The sequence below is a fragment of the Otolemur garnettii genome, unplaced genomic scaffold, assembly GCF_000181295.1.
Source record: "Otolemur garnettii isolate 467f Iridium unplaced genomic scaffold, OtoGar3 scaffold00003, whole genome shotgun sequence".
NCBI classification, from domain to species: Eukaryota; Metazoa; Chordata; class Mammalia; order Primates; family Galagidae; genus Otolemur; species Otolemur garnettii.
The window spans coordinates 18,912,041-18,932,552 of record NW_003852398.1 but is presented as its reverse complement, the minus strand read 5'-3'; the positions used below and the strand labels follow the sequence as shown (position 1 = coordinate 18,932,552).

General features: G+C 45.1%; 1 protein-coding gene across 1 annotated transcript in view; it reads right to left on the bottom strand.

Annotated features, from left to right (window-relative positions):
* The window catches only part of ADAM19 (ADAM metallopeptidase domain 19), an 84,980-nt gene that overhangs the window by 18,848 nt on the left and 45,620 nt on the right, over nt 1–20,512 (bottom strand). The window contains exons 6-11 of the mRNA XM_023516678.1: nt 14,703–14,895; nt 13,717–13,782; nt 8,541–8,612; nt 4,722–4,888; nt 2,634–2,718; nt 1,833–1,972 (exon numbers count right to left, since the gene is read on the bottom strand). Of these exons, the coding sequence (XP_023372446.1) occupies nt 1,833–1,972; nt 2,634–2,718; nt 4,722–4,888; nt 8,541–8,612; nt 13,717–13,782; nt 14,703–14,895 (723 nt within the window). The remainder of the gene's footprint in view (nt 1–1,832; nt 1,973–2,633; nt 2,719–4,721; nt 4,889–8,540; nt 8,613–13,716; nt 13,783–14,702; nt 14,896–20,512) is intronic.

Sequence of the window (20,512 nt, the reverse complement as noted above, 5' to 3'; positions counted from 1 at the left end):
ATTATACCTGGGCTCAGACTCCCGTGGTCCCAGGCACATATATTCTGTCCCCTTAGCACATTCATGATACATTAATTTAGAATTCTTTCATCCTTGATGATGAGATATCAACTCCCCATAATGTTTTATTTTTATCATTCTGCCCAGAAAATGTATTTGAGCATCAAGAGTAGCAATTTCTGCCCATTGCATGAGGGGGTTATAATAAGTTAACAGTTGTCGGTGTGTTACAATAGATCTCTTGAGCCTTCAAGCTGAATAAAGTACTAGCCGACTCAAACTTTTCCTGAAGCTGATATCAGATGGATATTTTCTTGGGACAGATGAAGAAGAGGCAAAAAAAAAAAAAAGGCCAAAATCATAGGTTTAATTTCTTTGTGGGCTAGTGATCTCGTCTCAATTTTAAGGCTGCAGAGGGTAATCCAAACTCAACCAGCCAATTCACAAATATATACATGCTCTTTTTCATAAGAGTGTGGAAGATCCTGGGTCCCCCTTTTGGGGAAAGGGCCAAAAGTACCACCATTTTGGTCTACAAAGAGAGAGTTATCCAAAGGGGAAACACTGGAGGATTCCTTCAGCAGTAAGGCATGCTGTAAGGAATTTGTTACTAATAATTATTAAAATTTGTAAAGAATTTTAAAAAATGGAGGAATAGTCCATGTCATCTCTCAATCATTTGTCTACAGATATACTTTTTATTTTTACTTTTATGTTTGAGACAGAATATCACTTTGTTGTCCTCGGTAGAGTGCCACGATGTTGTAGCTCACAGCGACCTCAAACTCTTGGGCTCAAGTGATCCTCCTGCCTCAGCTTCCCAAGTAGCTGGGCGTATAGGTGCCTGTCACAATGCCTGGCTATTTTTTTAGAGATGGGTCTTGTTCTTGCTCAGGCTGGTCTTGAACTCATGAGCTCAAGGGATCCGCCCACCTCGGACCCCCAGAGTGCTAGGATTATAGACATGAGCCACCATGTCCGGCCATATATTCTTTTTAGATTGAGAGAAAAAAGGGTAGACTTAACCATCAGCTCATTGGGATTTAAACACAACCCATGAATTTGTATACTAGTGTTAACATCATCCATTCTGTGTCACTGCCAAGAAGGAATTACAAAAAAAAAAGTACTAGACACCGGCACTCCAAGAAAGCAGCATTTCTTCTTGGAGATGTTGAAACCCCATTCTTTAAGAAGCGCAGGCAGGCCCTGATGGTTTAGGGTGCATCCAAGGTCCCACCCTGGATGACTTCCAAGAAGCCTAGAAGAACCCAGTGCCTTGTGCTGAGTCTAGACTTGAGAAGATAAGGCCTTAGAAGAAACTCCATGATTCTCTTTCAATGGCCCTGATTTTAAAAATCCTCATGACTCCTGGGGGATGCAGCTGCCTTACTCTTGCTCCTGCTCCCCAAGGAGTCCCTGTGGGGTATGTGGATGGTCCCCTTCCTTCAACTTGTCCTAGAGGCTACATCAGAGCTTTCAATCGAACCTGAGATAAAATACCATTAACCAAATTCCTTTGGGCTGCAAGGATTAAGGATTGTGGCTATTATTAAAAATGGTCATCATCAAAAATTCATGAAGTAAGAAAGATACATGTGGTCAGGCCAATTTTTCAGCTGAAGACCCTAAGAGAACAATTAAGTCTATCTAGGGTTTCACCAGCATGAAACCTCCTGCTGGAAACCTAGTGTTCCTTCCATACACTCACCTTCTTGGTCTTCTTTTAATTTCTTTGTTGTAAAAACCACATTTCTCTCCAAGACCCCACCAGAGGTGGGAGGAGCATCTGAGTCACACTGGCCAGGCATGCCCCATCCTGTTTGACTCACCCAGTGGCAGCTGCCATGATGCACCCGCCATCCGCTGCACTGGCTGAGCAGCAATCTGCAGAGTCGTGGCTCATGCCAAAGTTGTGGCCCATCTCATGGGCCATGGTGGCAGCCACACCAATGGCATTCTCGGAGTGGTCCTGCTCAGGGAGAGAGTTGGGGTAAGGTGATGGTTCCACCTCTGCCTCCCTTGTCTGCTGTTTCCTTAGCCAAGCCTGCAGGTCACCACCGATTCCCCCATCACTGAGCATATAGGCTCTCCACATGCTTTTGACAACAGGTCTAAAGCCACTGTCATTATTAGGATATCGTTTTTTTTTGTTTTTTTGTTTTTTTTTTTGTGATAGAGTCTCACTCTGTTGCCTAGGCTAGAGTACCTGGTGTCAGCCAAGCTCACAGTAACCTCACATTCCTAGGTTCCAGCAATCCTTTTGCCTCAGCCTTCCAAAGTGCTAGGATTACAGGCCTGAGCCACAGTACCGACCTAAAACACTTTTAGTTTTTATTTCTTACTATTCCTCAGCCCCTGGCTTAGAACATATGAGAGATCTAGTGATATATTCATGCAATCAATTCTGGGTTCTCCTGAGCTTGAAAATCAGGAGTAAATTACAGTAAATGAAAATTCACCCTTGGGTACCGCCATCTCTTGGAAATTAATGACTTCATTTTAAACAGTTGCATTTCCTGATGTTCAGGGAGTACAATAATAAATCTCAAATTATTTTTTAAAAGATGACTCCCTGCCTTGTGAGGCCGTTTTAAAGCCCTGTGCAGCACAACATACTGGCTGGGACTCACCATGTTGACTCCTCCGGATTGGTACACAGAGCACATGGCCATGAGGGGGGCCAGGCCGATGGTGGTGCCATGGAAGGACATGCCCCTGCAGGAGAGAAGGGCAGGGAGTTGCTCAGGTGGGGACTAAGGGATGTTCCAATGTGCCCAAGAGGAGGTGGCCAAGGGTATTACTTGGCCCTATTGAAATTCCCAGGTCATTCCCAATGGGGGAGGTCCTGGTATCTGGGCCAAATGGACAACTTCCAGATCGCCACACCTTGCACTTCCTCTCACCTACTCCCTCTCTGCTCCATGGAAATAGAAAGAAAGAACAAAAGGTCACTCTTTCCCCCCACAATATGCCCACAGCCAATTCTCCTGAAGGAAATGGGCAGGGCTTGCAAAACTGCATCCCATTCCTGTCACACAGGAAAAAGTTAGAGGGGAGGTTGAGGGGGTGAGGGGAGGGTGGCACAGGTTCTGATGCTGGAGTGAATCAGGCCCACTTCCGCCAGCTGCCAGGGTCCCACAGCTTATCACAGGCTCTGTGGTGTGTGTCCTGGGGGTCAGGAGGGAGGGACGGGGGCAGCAGCTGTGTGGCTGATGCTCTGTTCCCACATCAATCTGGGGCCAGGGAAACAGCTGTGTCCTGGCAGAGGCCTCCCAAAGTGCAAGTGGCACGGGGATGAGCTGTCCTGCCTTTGTTCTGCAACGATGATGCTTGTCTGCCAATGGCAAGCTACATTTTGTGTCGTTTAACCATCCTTCCCTCAACTGCATATATCTAGGGTAGGGGAGAAGGAATCAATCAAAAACCAGTGTTTCTGTACATGCCATGAACATGTAATCCATTTAAGGGATCTATATGGAGATGTGTTACACGATTCTCATCTCCATGTTTGTCTTCTCATCTAGACCATGATAGCTTCGGAGTAAGACCATCTTACTTATTTTGGGATCACTAGAACCTAGCACAGAATCTAACACAGTGGAAGCATAATAAATATTTGCTGAATTAAAGGCAGACTTATATTCAGAGAAACAATCTGCAAAGAAATATGCAAAATATATGCAAATCTATATGAAGCCCAACTGGTTACTTTCTAAACTTAGACAAGGCTCTGAGGAAGCCCTCCTGGAAACTCAGATTCAAGGTCTGGCTTAAAGCGAGACACCAGACTTCCAAAATTTAGGCCAAAAGATATGGTAACTAAGATTCTTTAGTAACGAAAGACTCTTCCTAGATGAATGTCCTATCATGAAATAACCATTCACTGCCCAGGTTTCTATTTTCCCTGGTTTCTTTAAAGGGTAAACCAAGATTTAAATGATCATTGACTTAGAGCTATACTTAGGAACTGCAAAAAAATGAATTTATTATTTTATTATCTATATGCCTTTTGTTATAACTGTCTCAAAATATCTTTAGAAGTAAACATTAATAAATACCAAATAATCGCCCTCAAGGGACTGCCATGTTCCACCATAACCTCCACCAATTTCTGATCTTTTCTCTCTGGGACTGAGGGAAATGCAGCACAATCCCGCCTCAAGGTCTCCCTCCCACCAAACACACAGCTCTATGCTCTTCACCACTTTGACGATCTCAGGTGAGCCCTATGCCTCTTGGGAGCCAAGTGGAACCCCCTCTCCTGTACCTGTGCTGAGAGATTAGCTCATGGACTGGAACAAAATGCTGAGAAGAACAAGATGAACTCCTTATAAAGTGGCCCATGACCATAGTCAGTCACTTCCCAAATACATATTCAACTGTTTCAGATGCCCAGCTGATTATGAGATCACTAGATCTCTAAACTATAAGACCTAAGTTATGACTAGGTCACAAAATTATAAGTCTAATTTTCTCATATAGATCATAAACCCTTATAACATTGTGACCCTTAAGCTTTTTCATACTTTCTGGGGTGTGCTGGGTACAAAGTACATGTGTGGTAAAGGCCTGATCACCTGGACCAGGGAACCAGGATGGCTTTGTACAACCAACCTTACCAGTGGGGAAAAGACAGACTCAAACTCTGAGCACACACACTACGGGCAGAGCTTTGCAGCCAAGGCCAAACGAGACACATATGGAAAAAGGCTATTTACGTGATTAATTGTGCGTTGTCATGGTTCTTCTGGGCAAGCAGCTTGCGCCTCCAGCTAAGAAACGACCAGAGGGTAGAGTATGGATTCTCCGAAACTTCACACATGTTGCCGTGAGTCCACACTTCCAACCCCACGAGAGCAATCCGGATGTTCAAGGATCGGTAAAACTGAAAGGGCACACAGAAAAGCCAAAGCATCTGTCAACGCCACCTGGGATGCAAAAGCCCCTTCCCAGCCTAAGAACTCAGAGCATGGATACCAGATTTCTCTTCTGCCCCAGGCTGTAAGGGGATGCGGAAACAAGTATTACTGATGTTTTTTCAGAAGGGGAAACATGAGATCCTGAGAGAGACGCACAACGTTTTGAAGGCAGGACTTGGGTGACTTTGCTTAGAGAACACTGAGATAGGACGTAAAGTTGCTTTCAAATTATGTACAGAGCTTGCATGTGGAAAAAGGATCAGCGTTGCTCCGCGTGATTCTCAAGTAGGGCTTAAATCAACAGATAAAGCAGACAGGAAGATAAATTTCATTTTAAAATAGGAAAAGAGCTTTCAAACAAAGCTGGTCATGAGTAAGCTTTGCTGTCTTTTGCAATAAGCATCGTTGGCCTGGCTCCCCGGGAAAATTTCCTCTCCCAATTCCTTACTTGGCCCTTACCTTTTTAATATTTATTTTAAAAATTATCTTCTATGTGGTTTCTTTAAAAACAACTTTATTGCGGTATAATTTACATGTCATAAAAATCCACCTATTTTAACTGAACAGTTCAGTATTTGTTAGTACATTTACAAAGTTATTCACCCATCGCCATAATGCAGTTTGAGAATATTTTCATCTCATCAGTAAGATCTGTCCTGTCCATTTAAAGTCATTTCCCATTCTTATCCTCAGGCATCCAGTAATCTACTTTCCGCCTCTACAGATGTGCTTTTTCTAAAAATCTTTTTTGTAAACAGAATCATATCATATATGATCTTTTGTATCTGGCTCCTGCCACTTAGAACAATGTTTTTGAGATTCACACATCCAGTTTGTCATTCCTTTTGATTGCTGAATAATATTTCATTATATGGATTTACCCCGTTATATATGGTATTTTATTGTAAAATGTCTCCAACTCATTTTGGAAGTAAGTGAGTATTAATGATACACAAGTGGATAAACAGGCTTCCTTTCAAGCGCTTCCTTTGGCCAGGCGCAGTGGCTCACGCCTGTAATTCTAACACTCTAGGAGGCTGAGGCAGGAGGATTGCCTGAGCTCAGGAGTTCAAGACAAACCCGAGCAAGAGGGAGATCCATCTTTACTAAAAATGGGAAAAGTAGGTGAGCACTGTGGCAGGCACCTGTAGTCCCAGCTACTTGGAAGGCTGAGGCAGAAGGATCACCTGAACCCAGGAGCTTGCTATGAACTAGGCTGATGCCCTGGTACTCTAGCCTGGGGCAAGAGAGTGAGACTTTGTCTCAAAAAGCAAGAAAACAAACCAAAAAAGTTTCTTTCTCTATCCCTGGAGGGATTCTGGTTTTGTCAGAGATACCAGGATCAGATTGTGAGCACTAGACTGTAAAAAGTCCTTATAATCTTCAGGGTTTTGTCCAACCCAGAGATCCAGAAATTCTATAAATAAGACCTGAACTCTTGACCTCCTTAAGGATAGAGCCACATCTAACCTTTATGACCTGTCATCTTCTATCTCATACAAACATAAGCAGGAAGGGGGTTTTGTTTAAAGCTAAACCACTGGAGGTATGAGTACAAGCAGGAGAACTATCTTATTCTGAAATTGGCAGGTACTGCCCCAGCTAAAAATAATAATCAGAGCACCGAAGTTTATTAAGAGTTTTCTATGTACTAAGCACTGAGGCTTAGAGAAGTTAAAGAACTTGGCCTAAGTCTCACTAGGAAGGTGGTGGAGCCAGGGTGAAGGCCCAAATTATGACCCAGAGCCGGCTCTTGACCCTATCCTGCTTAAATGTGGCAGTATATTCAAACTGCCCTTGAACAATGGAAGTCTTAGCCTCCAGATTCAGTAAAATGGCAAGTATATTTCAATGGAAATTTTAATTTTTCTGTTTTATGTAAGGTCAATCATTAGGGAAAATAAAGGGTTTGGATTCCAGTTTGAATTTGCTTTAGCGGGGAATTTGTTTTTTAAGGAAGTAAACTTAGCTTTTTCACAGTTAAGGAAAAACATTTTAGAGTGGGTTCATGATTCAGCAAATTAATATAGTTCATTCCAGTTTTAGTTCAGTAATAGTTCAGTTTGAGCAGCTGGGTCAGCAAGTTTCAGAGAAGCGGGTGTGCCTTCCTCCACCTCCGCCGGGACTCACTGAGGAGAGAACCAAGAAGGCACCGGCCAGCCAGGCCCTGGGCTTCAAGTAAGGACTGGGTTTGCTGCTGCTTCTCTGCTCCCTGCACTTTCCCTCAGCACCCTCAGTTCTGTCACCTAGCCCAGCTGCGGAACTTACAAAGGGAAGATCCAGCCATGTCCCCCACCTGCCAAGTCTCCAAACAATAGATAACCTGTGGTGAGAGCAGGGTCCACCTCTGATATTCCTCCCAGGAAAACAAGCTTTCCTTGTTTTCCCAGATGTTGAGTGTTTGGGTTGTAGGATTACTTAAAACATTATTGTTGAGTGATTTGGGAGCCAGAGAGAGGACTGGGCTGTGTCCCTAGAGTCCTTCTTTCCAGGAAATGCCAATGTTTTGACTTTCACCTGTCACTGGTCATTGATCTGTGTTTCCATAGACATTTAGAGCAGAACAAAAACATAGGGCATAGAAAGTGCCATCTGATGACAGCAGAACACACAAATTTGCTTGGTAATCCCTAAAAAATGTTTTATTCTCTAGTCTTTAGGGAAAAAATTATTTCCCCTTTAGACATAGGATTCACGAATACCTTGCAGAGCCAGAATTAAGCTAGAGAAGTTTTATGAGTGTTCTAAAGTTGTATAATAAATGTTATCAGATTCTCAAAGAGACTTGTGATCCAAACCCATTAAAACCTTCTTTTAAAAACCATATTCTACTAGCCTATCAAGAGGCGACTGTCATTGCAGTTACCTACACTACTCTTGAATTTTCTACTATAACAAATATCCTTTTTCAGACATACAAAGTATTTCTAAGTCCTAGACCAGCCTGTCCTAGTAAAATTAAAAAATGTGGCTATTTCTTAAGAACATGTTGAAAAATTCCTGACCTGGGAAAGTTAACCACTCACATATCCTCACTAAGAGACCAGAAATAATGTTAGGATAGCTTTGCAAATGAAGACTTTACAGACTGGCCCCAAACAAGCCAATTCTCAATGTTGAAGTATATTTTCCCTCCCCTGACTCACCTCCATGCCCTATGTCAGAGAATCCCTGGGCTTTATACCTGGAAGCAACTTTTAAGAACCCTAAAAATTCCTAAACTGGGCTCCTCCCTGCCCCAGGTTCCTCAGGAGCCATATCTGAATTTTATACTAGACCATAAGATTTCATTTTTTTAAAAAAAAGATTCTACAAGGAAAATAAGAATAACAAAAAGCCATTGACTGAAGACAACTCCTCTATTTTATACATTCAAATAAAACAAAACAAAAAATGTGCAGCCCAAAGGAAATGAGTTACTTGCCTGAGGTTACATAGTTTGGGGCTTTGTCATGCCCACCCTGAGCCACTAAGGCATTGTTCATTCCCTTTCAGAAGCTGGGTGGGGCTTCCAATCCAGCAGAAACCAGCTCAGGCGCCACGTGGTCTCCTGCCCTGTGGCCCCTCTGAGGTGCTGGTACCTGCCACCTTTCCCACAAAGTACACACCTGGTCTCACCTTATCAACATAGTTGGCGATCTCCATGAGCTTGTGTTTGGTGGCATCCTGGTCTCGTCGATTCTTCTGAAACTAAATGGGACAAGCAGAACCAGGTGAGATCCCAGAACCTCTTACAGGACCTTTCCTATGCCCCATGCTTTGTCTTTGAATGTGTTCTTATTTAATTCTGTCTTCTATGAGCAGCCATTTTTATGGAACTATCTTCCCTACCACAGTGACAGCTCATGGAGAATAGGACCTGGTCACAACCATATCTTGATATTTATCCCAGCTACTAGCTCGGTGCAGGGCATACATTAGGCATACAATAATTGCATAATGAATTGAACTGTACTCCTCTAACCCTTGGAGGGTCATCCAGATACCTTATCTTGGTATCTATCCCAGCTACTAGCTTGGTGTAGGGCATACAGTAGGCATGCAATAATTGCATAATGACTTGAATTGTCCTCCTCTAACCCTTGAAATAAATCTTACTCTCTTGCACCCCAAATCACAAGGCTTCTGGCAAACTCCCATTGGGGGTTAGAAAAGGGACTGATCTAACCCTGGCTTCCTTCTATGTGGCCAATCGACACTGGTCAGATTATTGCAAGGCCTTGTGCTTAACATTAAGTGGGACACAAACAAGTATGAGATCTTGGCCCTTGCCTAGAGGAGCTTCAATCAAAACAGAGAAAGGACCAGAAATAACTACAATGACAGATCCTGTATTTAAGGGATATAAACTTGAAATGGGCTGAGAACACATGCACACAAGTAACCACAATGTGTGGCCACGTGACAGACAGACACATGATGGTCTACAGGGTATTGTAGTCCTCCTTATCCATAATGGGTATTGGGTGCCCATTATGGATACTGGTAAGGAGGACAACAAAACATTGGCAAATACACTTCATCTTGCATGCCACTGAGATCTGCTGGCAGTGCCGTCCACAGTAAGGATTCTGAGGCTGCATCAGGCAGAAATCAGATATTTCTAATAAAGCCCAGAAATGAGAGCTGTGCTCCACTAGAGATGCCTGGTGTGGGTACCAGGAGCAGGATATTCCAGTAGGAATGCCTCAGACTTACATTCCTCTTTCGCTTACAGTGATGAAGGAAAACTTCACAGTGTAAAGAAAAAAATCTGCTACAGTTGCAAATTAAATTTGTAAATGATGGCCATGTCTTGTACACAGCCATGGTCATACACAGCCATGGTTACCTAGAATCTGGATACCTATTTAATTTACCCTGGGTACCCACTATACGTGTTCCTTCGATTTCAAACCCTCACTTTCTTCCTCCACCCCATCCCACAAAACAGTATCAAAGCAAGAAACAAAAGCAACAGGCAAATCAGCACCCTGAGATCTTTGTTTGGCTGGTTGTGCTCTTCCCAGCTTGGACGCAGGGAAGAAATCCACCTTTCCCCTTCTCCCACTGTTTTTGGGCTTCCTTAGAACTGTCACTCGATAGAATAGAATCTCACTGCTACCACTGATTTCAGTGTGACACCTTGTGACTCAGACCTTTCCAGAACTGCCTCCCATTTCTAAATTAGTCCCATAGCACAGAAAGTGCTGCTGAATTTCCATTCATTTAGTAAATATTTATTAGAACATGAGGGCCCAATTTTATTATCTTTCAAACATATTAATCCTATGTTTAAACAATTGCCCAACTGGGACTCCATAATTTAAGGAGTGTATCCTGTTGTCCAGAATAGTCTTGAGTAAGACTTAGTAAACCTCTGTAAAGGCCAGAGAGTAAATACCATGTATTTTAGGCTTTGTAGGCCATATGTCTCTGCCATAACTACTCAGTTCTGCTGTGGTAACCTGGAAGCATCCATGGACAATACTTAACAATGGGTGGCTGTGTTCCGGTAAATCTTTGTTTATAAAAACATGTGGTGGGCTGGATTGGCCATGGGCTGTAGTTTGCAGACCCCTGGTCTGGAGAAAGGAATATCTCCACTTTACGTTTTCTGGGGTGACACAGAAAGTACAACATGGTGCAGCACCATCCTTTCCTGGCTACCCGGCACTCTGCTGGTCTTGAGGTCCCTTACAGCCTGCGTCTACAGCTATCCTGTCCCCCTCCTGCAACATCCCACCTTACTGTTTGTTCCACTTGGATCCTGTTCCACCATGAACAAGGCAAGAACCACCCCAGCAGCTCCCCTAAGGCAGGGAGTGAGGAGCTGCCTGCTCACTTGTACTGCAGACAAGTCTCTCCAGGCAGCAGCACTACGTGTCTGCGCCCTGCTCTGAGTTCAGAGCCCAGAGGAGGAGGCTGTCCTATCTCAGCACCAGGTTGTAAATCACCCGAAAGCAGGCCTCCCCTCCCCTGTCTTCTCATCCTCTCATATTAATTAATTGTCAGAAATACATTTCTGCCTGCAGAGCATGAAAGGCCCCTGGGAAAGGGGGTAAGGGGAGAGCGTAGGGACCCAGCCTGGCCTATTACGTCCCTACCCACCCCCTCACATGGACCACCCAGAGCCTTCAGCTCAGGGCGCCCAGAACCCTGAGATATGAGCACATTCCCTTAGCTCATGAATCACAGCCCTGTTGGGAGCCCAGAGCTGTTGCTAAAGACTGTCTCTTCTAAAACAGGCCTGGAGGTCCCTTGAGCAGACCCTTTTCCTCAGGGGCTTGCTGTGACCCCAGAGGTCAGAAGACAAAAGATGTCCAATTCCTGTCCTACTCCCCACTTCTCTGGCTGCTGGAGACTCACACCCAGGGGTTTCAAACCCCGCTCAGAGATTCCTCTGGGGGCAAGGTAAGGCCAAAGGAGAGAAATACTCACTTTTAAACCCAGAGAATCTGGGTTTCTGTGTGCTAGACTATTGGAGTCCTCAGGAGCTTTTATGTGAATAAACGATTCTGTAGCCGGGAAAAAATAGTGGCTCAAGACCACCCTACTAGATGATCTTAGATAACACAGAGGCTAAAGGGAAAAGTGTTCCAGAGTGCGAGGAGTCCAGCTTTCTCCTAGCTACCTTCCCACAGTAGGGGCAGTCCTGCCAGGCAGGCTGGGTTGGTCACTTCCTCCTACGACTGTGGAGCCTGGGCGGCCTTTTACACCAGCTTTGGGTTCTGTTCCCCACACCACTCCTCCATCCTATCCACATACTAGTCTTTGGAGAAGAAAGAAAAAAAATGTAAAACACACACACATACGCAAGGCTGCTGGAAAAACCAATACTGACATTAATTAAAAAGCTAAACTCTTCTCAAAGCAGAACACAATGTTCCCTCCGCCTGGAATGCCCTTCACCTCCACTTCTGTGCCCAGTTAACTCCTCCTTGTTCTTTAAGGCAGCTCAAGGGCCACCTCCTCTTGTCAGTAACATCCGGTCACGGGCACTCAAAGGCCTTCTGGCCTGAAATCTAGTGTTCTTCCCACACCTGGCACTGTCCCCAACATCCGTGTTTCAAGATTGTTACTAGGTAGAGCCACTTTAGAATGAGGCTTTCTGGGGAGCTCACAACTAAACTCTTTGGGTGGGGTACAGACAGACTGGAGTTGTGATGTGTTCTGTCCTCTGGGCCCCACGGCCAGTGTGTACAGTGTTAGACACCGTGAGGGCTCAGCTCATCATAATGTCCCGTGCACAGAAGACGTGTTTAGCTCTATGGTTGGTCAGTACATAAAGGGAGGATTAGAGTAACATCGGGCTGATTTAAACAAATATGGATTCTGAGGCCTGAACCCCTCCTTCAGGTATCAGCTTCAACATCAATGCCTCAGGGACTTTTCTCATTTCTGCAAACCATACTGGATCCTTTCACCTGCACTTGAAAACTCCCCAAGGGTCCATCTTACTGGTTAACACACTTTCAACCTATAGTTTGTGCTGTTACTATAACACAGTAACTGTTGTGACTTGTATTTAACTTATGCTAATTTGGAGCCTGGGGCCCTGAGAAGCATATTTAACTCGCATGTCTCTTGATTTATCTTAAGCTAATAAAACAACATGGTCCCAAGGAAAAAATATTTTTTCCTAGCGTGGCAGTCAATATGATAAACTGCCATGCCAGGGATGGGGCTGTCTGCTTGACAGCTATATCATCTAGTGCCAAGCGCTATTCTTGGCACATAATAAAAAAAAAGAAATTAAGAAATGATTGATGAATAAGTGTATGGAAGGTATGATGAGCTAGGTGAGTGTTCATGACATCTTAGAACTTAATTTAGGGAACTCGGAGTTAAAGGCTTAAATGCTATTCTTTTAGATCAGTAGCTCACACACTTACCTGTGCATCAGAATCACCCAGAGGTCTTGTTAAAACATGGATTGCTGGCCCCCACCCTGAAAGTTTAGGGTTCAGTAAATCTGGGGTAGGGCCCAAGAGTTTACAAGTTCACAGGTACTGATGATGTCTAGAAGATCACATTTTGGGACAATGGATTTAGGTCCTCATCTAGCACCTATGTGATTATAAAAATGGACTCACATGTGAGCAAAAAAAGCATTCAGTCAGATAATTGAGAATATATTTCTTATTTGTAAAAAAAAGAAATTTTAAAATTTCTATAGATAATTCATAAACCCTAAGATAAACATCAAATCTAAAGGTCTTTAGACCCAATTCAAGAAATATTAATCCTGCCTGGGTGTGGTGATTCACACCTGTAATCCTAGCACTGCGGGAGGCTGAGGCAGGAGGATTGCTTGAGCTCAGGGGTTCAAGACCAGCCTGAGCAAGAGTAAGACCCTCTCTCTACTAAAAATAGAAAAAGTAGCCTGCGTTGTGGTGAGCGCCTTTAGTCCCAGCTACTCAGGAGGCTGAGACAAGAGAATCCCTTGAACTCAGGAGTTTGAGATTGCTGAGAATAAGGCTGAGGCCAGGGCATTTTAGCCTGGGCAACACAGTGAGACTCAGTCTCAAAAAGAAAGAAAGAAAGAAAGAAATGCTAATCCAGATAATTGTCCTGATTTTTCCATCCAAATAATGTATCAAGCCAGGAAAGGGTTTGTTTCCTTGTGGGTTTTTTTTTCCTTCACAACTATATTTAAAATAGCAAAAAGAGCCCTTAGTAAGATCTTAGGTCAAAATCATGTAATAAACCAGAGAAGGATGAACATGTCAGCATTTCCCCAAAGCAGTTTAAAGCCTGGAATGGAAGTATCAAGACAGCAGTTTTTCTGCTAAAGCCATTGCCTCTCCCTTACCTCTGCATAATCAGCCACGAGGTAAAGCTCCACGTACTTCATAGAGTGTAAATCTTCCCTTTTCATCTAAGAAAGAGACAGAAGCAGATCAGAACTATAGAAATGGTGGGCTTGAAACAGAGCTGGTGAACGAACAGCAGGCTTCCATTCTGATTCTATCCTTGGCACTAGAGACAGTTCTGGCTGTGGTGGCCCCACCCTCATTAATACCTTCCACAGCTATTGGGTTATCCCTGGAGGCTGCTTTGGCATCCAGGATCCAGGCCTTTATTCTCAAAAAATACTGAGGTGGGGCCAGGGGTAGTGGCTCACACCTGTAGTCCTAGCACTCTGAGAGGCAAAGGAAAGAGGATTGCTTAAGCTCAGGAGTTGGAGACCAGCCTGAGCAAGAGTGAGACCCTGTTTCCACTAAAAATAGAAAAATTAGCACATACCTGTCGTCCTAGTTACTTAGGAGGCTGAGGCAGGAGGATTGTTTAAGTTAGAGGTTGCTGTGCACTATAACACCATGGCACTTTACCCAGGTGACGGAGACTCTGTCTCAAAAAAAGTAGTACCGGGTGGATCTGGCCAGCACAGGCAGAGTAGAGACTATCATACTGTGAGGGAACATGCTGACAAGCAGGTTCCTAAATAATCTTGAAACCACAACCTCTATTTTCAGTACGAATAAATACAAGCATTTGTGAATATGGGAAAGTGGCAATTCAAAAAGGGAAGACATACTTTTGTTTCAGTTTTTAAAATTTATGAAATCAGCATCTCAGAGTATTTTAAATATAGTATTGTTTCCCCCTGAAGCAGTTATTTTATTATGAGAGTATCTCACGCTCAGTAATGACTTAGAATAAAAAAAGAAAGTAACTTCCTCCTTCTTAACCATCACCCTTTCCATTGAGAAATACTCCTGGATTCAAAGTAAAGGTCCTCAGAGGAGACAAGCCTATGCCCAGGTTGATTCCTGCACCACGAACCTCAAAACTCACCCTGCGAGGTCGTTTCTTGGTCTGGTGTGTAAACTGAAGGGCCCAGTCCCTGGTGGTGAGCTTGGAGTGCTCAAACCCGCAGTTTCCTGGGGGCAGCTTGAGATGTTCAGCTCTGTAGATTAGGTGTTGGCCCTCGCTGTCAGGGAGGGGCTCGATGATGTAGCTGAGGTTACTGCTCACCATGATGAGTCCTCTGTGGATAGGAGAAATAGAATCTCTGGTCACAGATTATGGTCCTGGAAAAGTGCCTAGCATAGGGCTTAGTTTCCCCATACGCAAAATGTTAGTTGGTTTTGATCAATGTTTATTAACCTTATTAGGGGGTCATGCATCCCTTTATGAGGATCCAATGCAAGCCCAGACCCCTCTCTAGAGAAATGCACATGTGTATAAAGTGTAGTGCACAATCTCAGGACACCTGGACTGCCAAGGCTCATCCTGTGACTCCAGGTTAAGGTACTTCGAGAGTAAAGCAGTGAGCAGGTGATTGGATATTGCTCTGAGCGAGCCCTCCTGCTTCAGGAAGGAACCAAACAACTACTCTGAAGGGGCAAGCCTAGTCTGCAGCCAGTAGCCTTCCCTCGCACCTCCCTGCTCCTCAGACACATATGTACCTGGAGAAAAGAGGGGGAAAGAGTGAAGGGAACCAGGCACTTGTGTTAAGAGTGCAATGGGGGGCGGTGCCTGTAGCTCAGTGAGTAGGGCACTGGCCCTATATACCGAGAGTGGCAGGTTTGAACCCGGCCCCGGCCAAACTGCAACAAAAAATAGCCAGGTGTTGTGGCAGGCGCCTGCAGTCCCAGCTACTCAGGAGGCTGAGGCAAGAGAATCACCTAAGCCCAGGAGTTGGAGGTTGCTATGAGCTGTGACAACAGCACTCTACCGAGGGCGAGAAAGTGACCCTCTGTCTCTAAAAACAAACAGACAAACAAATAAATAAATAAAAAGAGTATAATGGTGAGGAAATCCCTTGAGTCACGTCGGCTATTATTAAAGGTGCTTCTACATTCGAGCACTCTTCTAAAAAGAGAGAGAGAGAAAGACTCTCTAGACTAGAAAAGCCCAGAAGGTTCTAAAGAGGCTGCACCCAGGACATTTAATGCTTACAAGGGTGGAAGGACAAGAATTCCAACAGGCCTCCCAAATCCAAACGTGCATATGACAAATAACAGCTCAAAACTGTACAGACTCAAGAAAAGCAGCCCAGGGGCCAGAGAAAGAACAAACACTGGTCTACAGATAAGGAGAGCCACGTTCAGGATCTCCCTCCAACACTCAATTGTCACGTTTGTTCAACAAACATTTTAAATTTCTCTGAGCCTCAATTTCCTCATGCCCTAAGTGGAAATAACTTGTCAGGACTCTTGGATGATTAAATGGAAAGACAAGTGTCCTTGAACTTGGAAACCAAAGCTAGAAGCAACACTGATGCCATGCCTACTAGTCCCGACTGTCCCTTGTCAGCTATCTGGAGAAGTAACATCCATTACCAACCAAGTGTGACTACCTTTTCCCCCTTGATTACAGGTGCTAGCATTGACTTCCAAAGAAAGAGGTCTTCATTCATTTTATTCTTTCACTCACTGAGCCCTTACTCAGTCCTAGACACAATGTAAACATAATCCTTGTCCTCAAGTAATTCTCAGGCCGTTGCAGGACCATCATTTATGCCACAAACATTTACTGCACCTGTGATGTGCCAGGAAACATACTAGCTGCTGAGAATGGAGCAGGGGACAAGACAGACAGAGCCTATGCCCACATGAAGCTTAGAGTCTAATCATATCATATATAGCAGAGATAGCAAAAAGGCCACATCACCCCTAAGACTGATGGATTGATGCGTTTGTTTAGAATGTTCCATCCAGGCTTCTGTGGACTTAGCTAGCCTCAGTGAGGAGAGCCAGGGCTGATTGTCTATTGCTATCACAAATGATCAATGAAGGGTGAGTAGAGGCCCATGTATCCTTGTTACAGTGAGAGGAATACAGAGACAAGGGAATATTCTCAAGGCTCTGTGGGAGTAGGAAACCTAGGAAGCATTTCATGTGCTCCAAAACATCCTGCAGGCTCTCATTCACCCAGAGAGCTCAAAACTTACAGGATCTCCAACTCAGAGTCTTTGCCACTATCTCAGACTGTCTCAGCTTCCACCCCTAATACAATCCCCATGGGATCCCCTTCCAGGGTTTGCCCTTTGGAAAGAGGCTGCGATGCTCTCAGGGAATACAGTGCCAGGCTCTGATCAGCAGCAGCCCTTCCCAGAGTCCATCCCTGGCTGACTTCATTCTAGAGCCAGGGAACCTGATGACTTCCTGGCTGCTTCACCCAGGCTGACACAGCAAATCCAACCAACACCCAGTGAGGCACCTAAGGTACTCCCTGGACAGCTGAGGATGGGAGTGGGGCGAAGGGCAAGGGCCATATCCACTCCCTAATCCAGACAGGAAAGGGCAGAGGGGAGCACTGCCACAGGCATCCTGTTCCCAAGTTATCTCCCCATCCCAGCTGTCCAAGGCCTGGCCCATCACCTCAGTTTCCCCTAGTGGCTACAGGCAGAGGGTGTGACCACAAACCACCAATGGTTCTGTATGCATCAGGTTGTGGCTGCCCAGAGAATGGAAAGTTCCATATAGGAATCAGGGAAGCTCCAGTGTAAGGTCACAAGGTGCAGCTGGCCTGGCATCCCTTGAACGAGCCTCTGGGCCTAACAGGACAGAGACCAAGCCTAAGTTTGGTGCATGATAAATAATAATAATCACAGTGGCCAGAGATGACCAACCCTTTTCTATAGACTAGGCACTGTGCTAAGCATTTTACTATTCACAACAGCTTCTGGGATCCTTGCAACTATTATCTTCAACATACAAAATGGTAAAACTAAAGCTCAGCAAGTTTAATTAATTAGCCCAACATTTCAGAAATACTAAGAGTAGGGGTTTGAACCCCAGCATTCTGGTTCATCCTAAGTCTCAGAACCTTATCTCTGATGGTATACTACCTTGGTCACAATAGCCCTGCAGAGTGGATCAGAAAGATACCCCCAGTTTACAGATGGCTCAGTGATGGTGATAGCAACTCTCCTCTGTGGTGTGACTACTGCCATGCAGCTGGCCTGTCTGAAGTCAGATCCTCTTCCTTGAGAGACAGGAAAGAGGCATGCAGTCCACTTTTCATCATCTTCAGGTATCATTTATTGAGAGCTAACCAGATGCCAGGCCCTGTACTGCAAACATTATTCTTATTTCATTCCCACATCCATGTTATATGGTAGGTACTATCATAAATTCCATTTTATAATATGGAAACTGAGGTTCAGAGAGATCAAATAACAAGCTCTCACAGGGAATCTGGGGCCAAAGACTTAAGGTCTGGCCCCTAGGCCCTTAATCTCTATGCTCCCGGCCTCCATCAGTGCTTTCTACTGTACTTGTCAGAGATTTCTAGGATTGGAGGTCCCAGGGACATCTAACAGAGTATTCTACAGTATATTAGAGATGTAGATGTCTGGGTCCAACCTAAAAGACCTGATGCTGCAGGCCTGAGTGTCCACGCCACGGACAAGTCTCACGGGCAATTCTCTGCGCAGTCACACTCAGGAACTGTGGCCTGGAGCCACACACTGCTGTAGAAGCTTGCTTGCTTTTCCCGAGGGCCTGAGCAATGCTGTTTCAGGGCACAGGCAGATTACAGTGTGAGAAAGGCAGGCTCAGGACACTGAAGTCCTTCCATCTACAGGATCCCATGGACACTCCCCTCTTGTCTGTTAACTGTAATCTACTCTGTGTCACAGTTACAGTCCTCCCAGACTGCCTGGGGACAGAGGTTGGCCCCAGCACTTACAGTGAACCCCAGCTTTGTTGCTGGAGGAGTTTCCCAGCATGTGGTTCCAGGGGCCTTCCCTAGCCACCACCCAAGTCCTCTAGCTGCTCTCCCTGGGTACCGCCGGTCACTGGTCCTTCTAGGAGCTGTGGTTGATCTCATTTGCTAAATACTAGTATTGGCAGGGGCAGAACCCAGCAGGAGGCACGAGTGGGCTCCAGGAGGCTGGGTGGCTGGGACCTCATACGCTTGTCCGTTCTGTTCTCCGTCCTGTTCCTCACCTTAAGCGCTAGACACAAATGAAACTGTACAGAAGAATAGTCCAGGCCAGGCAGTTAGCCAGCAATTCATGTTTAATCCCTGAATAACCTACAGACTCACCCAAATGCATCCTTCTAGGAACTAGGCAAGAATGGCTGCCTGGGAACTTGTCCATTCAGAGCTAAACCCAAAGGAACTCATCCTACACCCCTACACCTAGAGCTGCCCTAAGAGGCGACCACCCTGTAACCTGTCTTTCCTCTCCCCTTCCCTTCAATTTGCATCCACGTGAAAGGAGTTTCAGGGAACTTCAGAGGCAGCAGAGCAGAGGAGGCACACAAGTGATGTCCCCTCTCTGGGATGGGGTGGCAGGGCACAGGTAGAGACCACAGGATCAGGAGTGACACCTGGATTCACAGCCTGGCTCTGCTGTCTACTAGCTGTGCAGTAAGTTATGGAGTAACACTGCCTGTCTCCAGGGTTGCTGTGATGGCAGACTGAAGTAACAGGCAATGTTTACTCATAACCAAAGCAACACTTTAAAAGAACAGCTAAAGTCACTGAGCCCATATTGTACATGGAGCAAGGTGCAAAGCATCTTACTTTACAGCCATTCAACAGGCCTACACTGAGAACCTACCATGTGACAGGGGCTGTTCCAGGCGCTGGGAACACAGCACAATCATAACAAAGTTCCTGCTGTCCAGACCTGGCCATCATCTCCTCATATAAATCCACCAGTGATGTGGATATTGCTGTTTCCATTATACAGGTGAGAAAACTGAGGCTAGAGAACTGAAGTAGCTTGTCAGATTTTAAGCCAGGATCCGACTCTAGAATCTAAACTTGTCACAACTCAATGGTACTGCCCTCTGAGGGCTTAATCTGCAGAGTGCAGATCCACAGAGGTGGCATTTATTATCTGCTCTGTGGAAGGCAAGTGAGGTATCTAGAGGGAGAAAGAACATGCTACTTCTTATGGGTTGGCTGCATGGACACGGTGTCCCAAAGGTAACCCGTAAAGTTGCCATACATGGGAAAAATGGGAAATCCTAGCTACACGTACCTTTATTTATAAAATATTTATTGCAAAATTTCACAAATATTTATTACAAAATATTTACTTAACATTCTCTACAAGTTGGCTCCCTCTTTGTAAACTTTTTAATGAATATTTTATAAATAAAGGTGTGTGTAGCTACAGTTTCCCATTTTTTCTATACCTGTATATGGTGACTTCATGGGGACCTGTGGGACACCCTGTACCTGAGCCACCTCCTCTGCCCTCCTTCCTGATTCTGCTTATTTTCTCCGTAGCCCAGGGCTTCCAACACCAAAGCCCCTTTGATAGTCTGGCCTACTCTGGTTTTACAAGTGAGAGGAAAGCCTCCCCCCAAAGGAACTTGCTCAACAAACTCATCCAGTGAGTTAGAGAGCCAGGGGCAGGTCCCAGGTCTCCTAATGTCCCAGGGAGGCACCAGCACAGCTCAGATAAGGGCAAGCAAACCAGTTAAATGGGGAGAGGGAAGCGCAGCAGCCAGGCAGCCAGGAAGTGCGGAGCTCGATCTCAAACTCGAAGTCCAGGCCGTCATGCACACGTCCTCCACATCCTCCCATACCCACTCTCTGTCTTGTTTCTCCTCCCACTTCTCTCACAGAATCAGAATCCAGGGACCCGGGTTAAGGTGTAATCACAGTGAATGTGAGCCCCAGACTTTTTTTTTTTT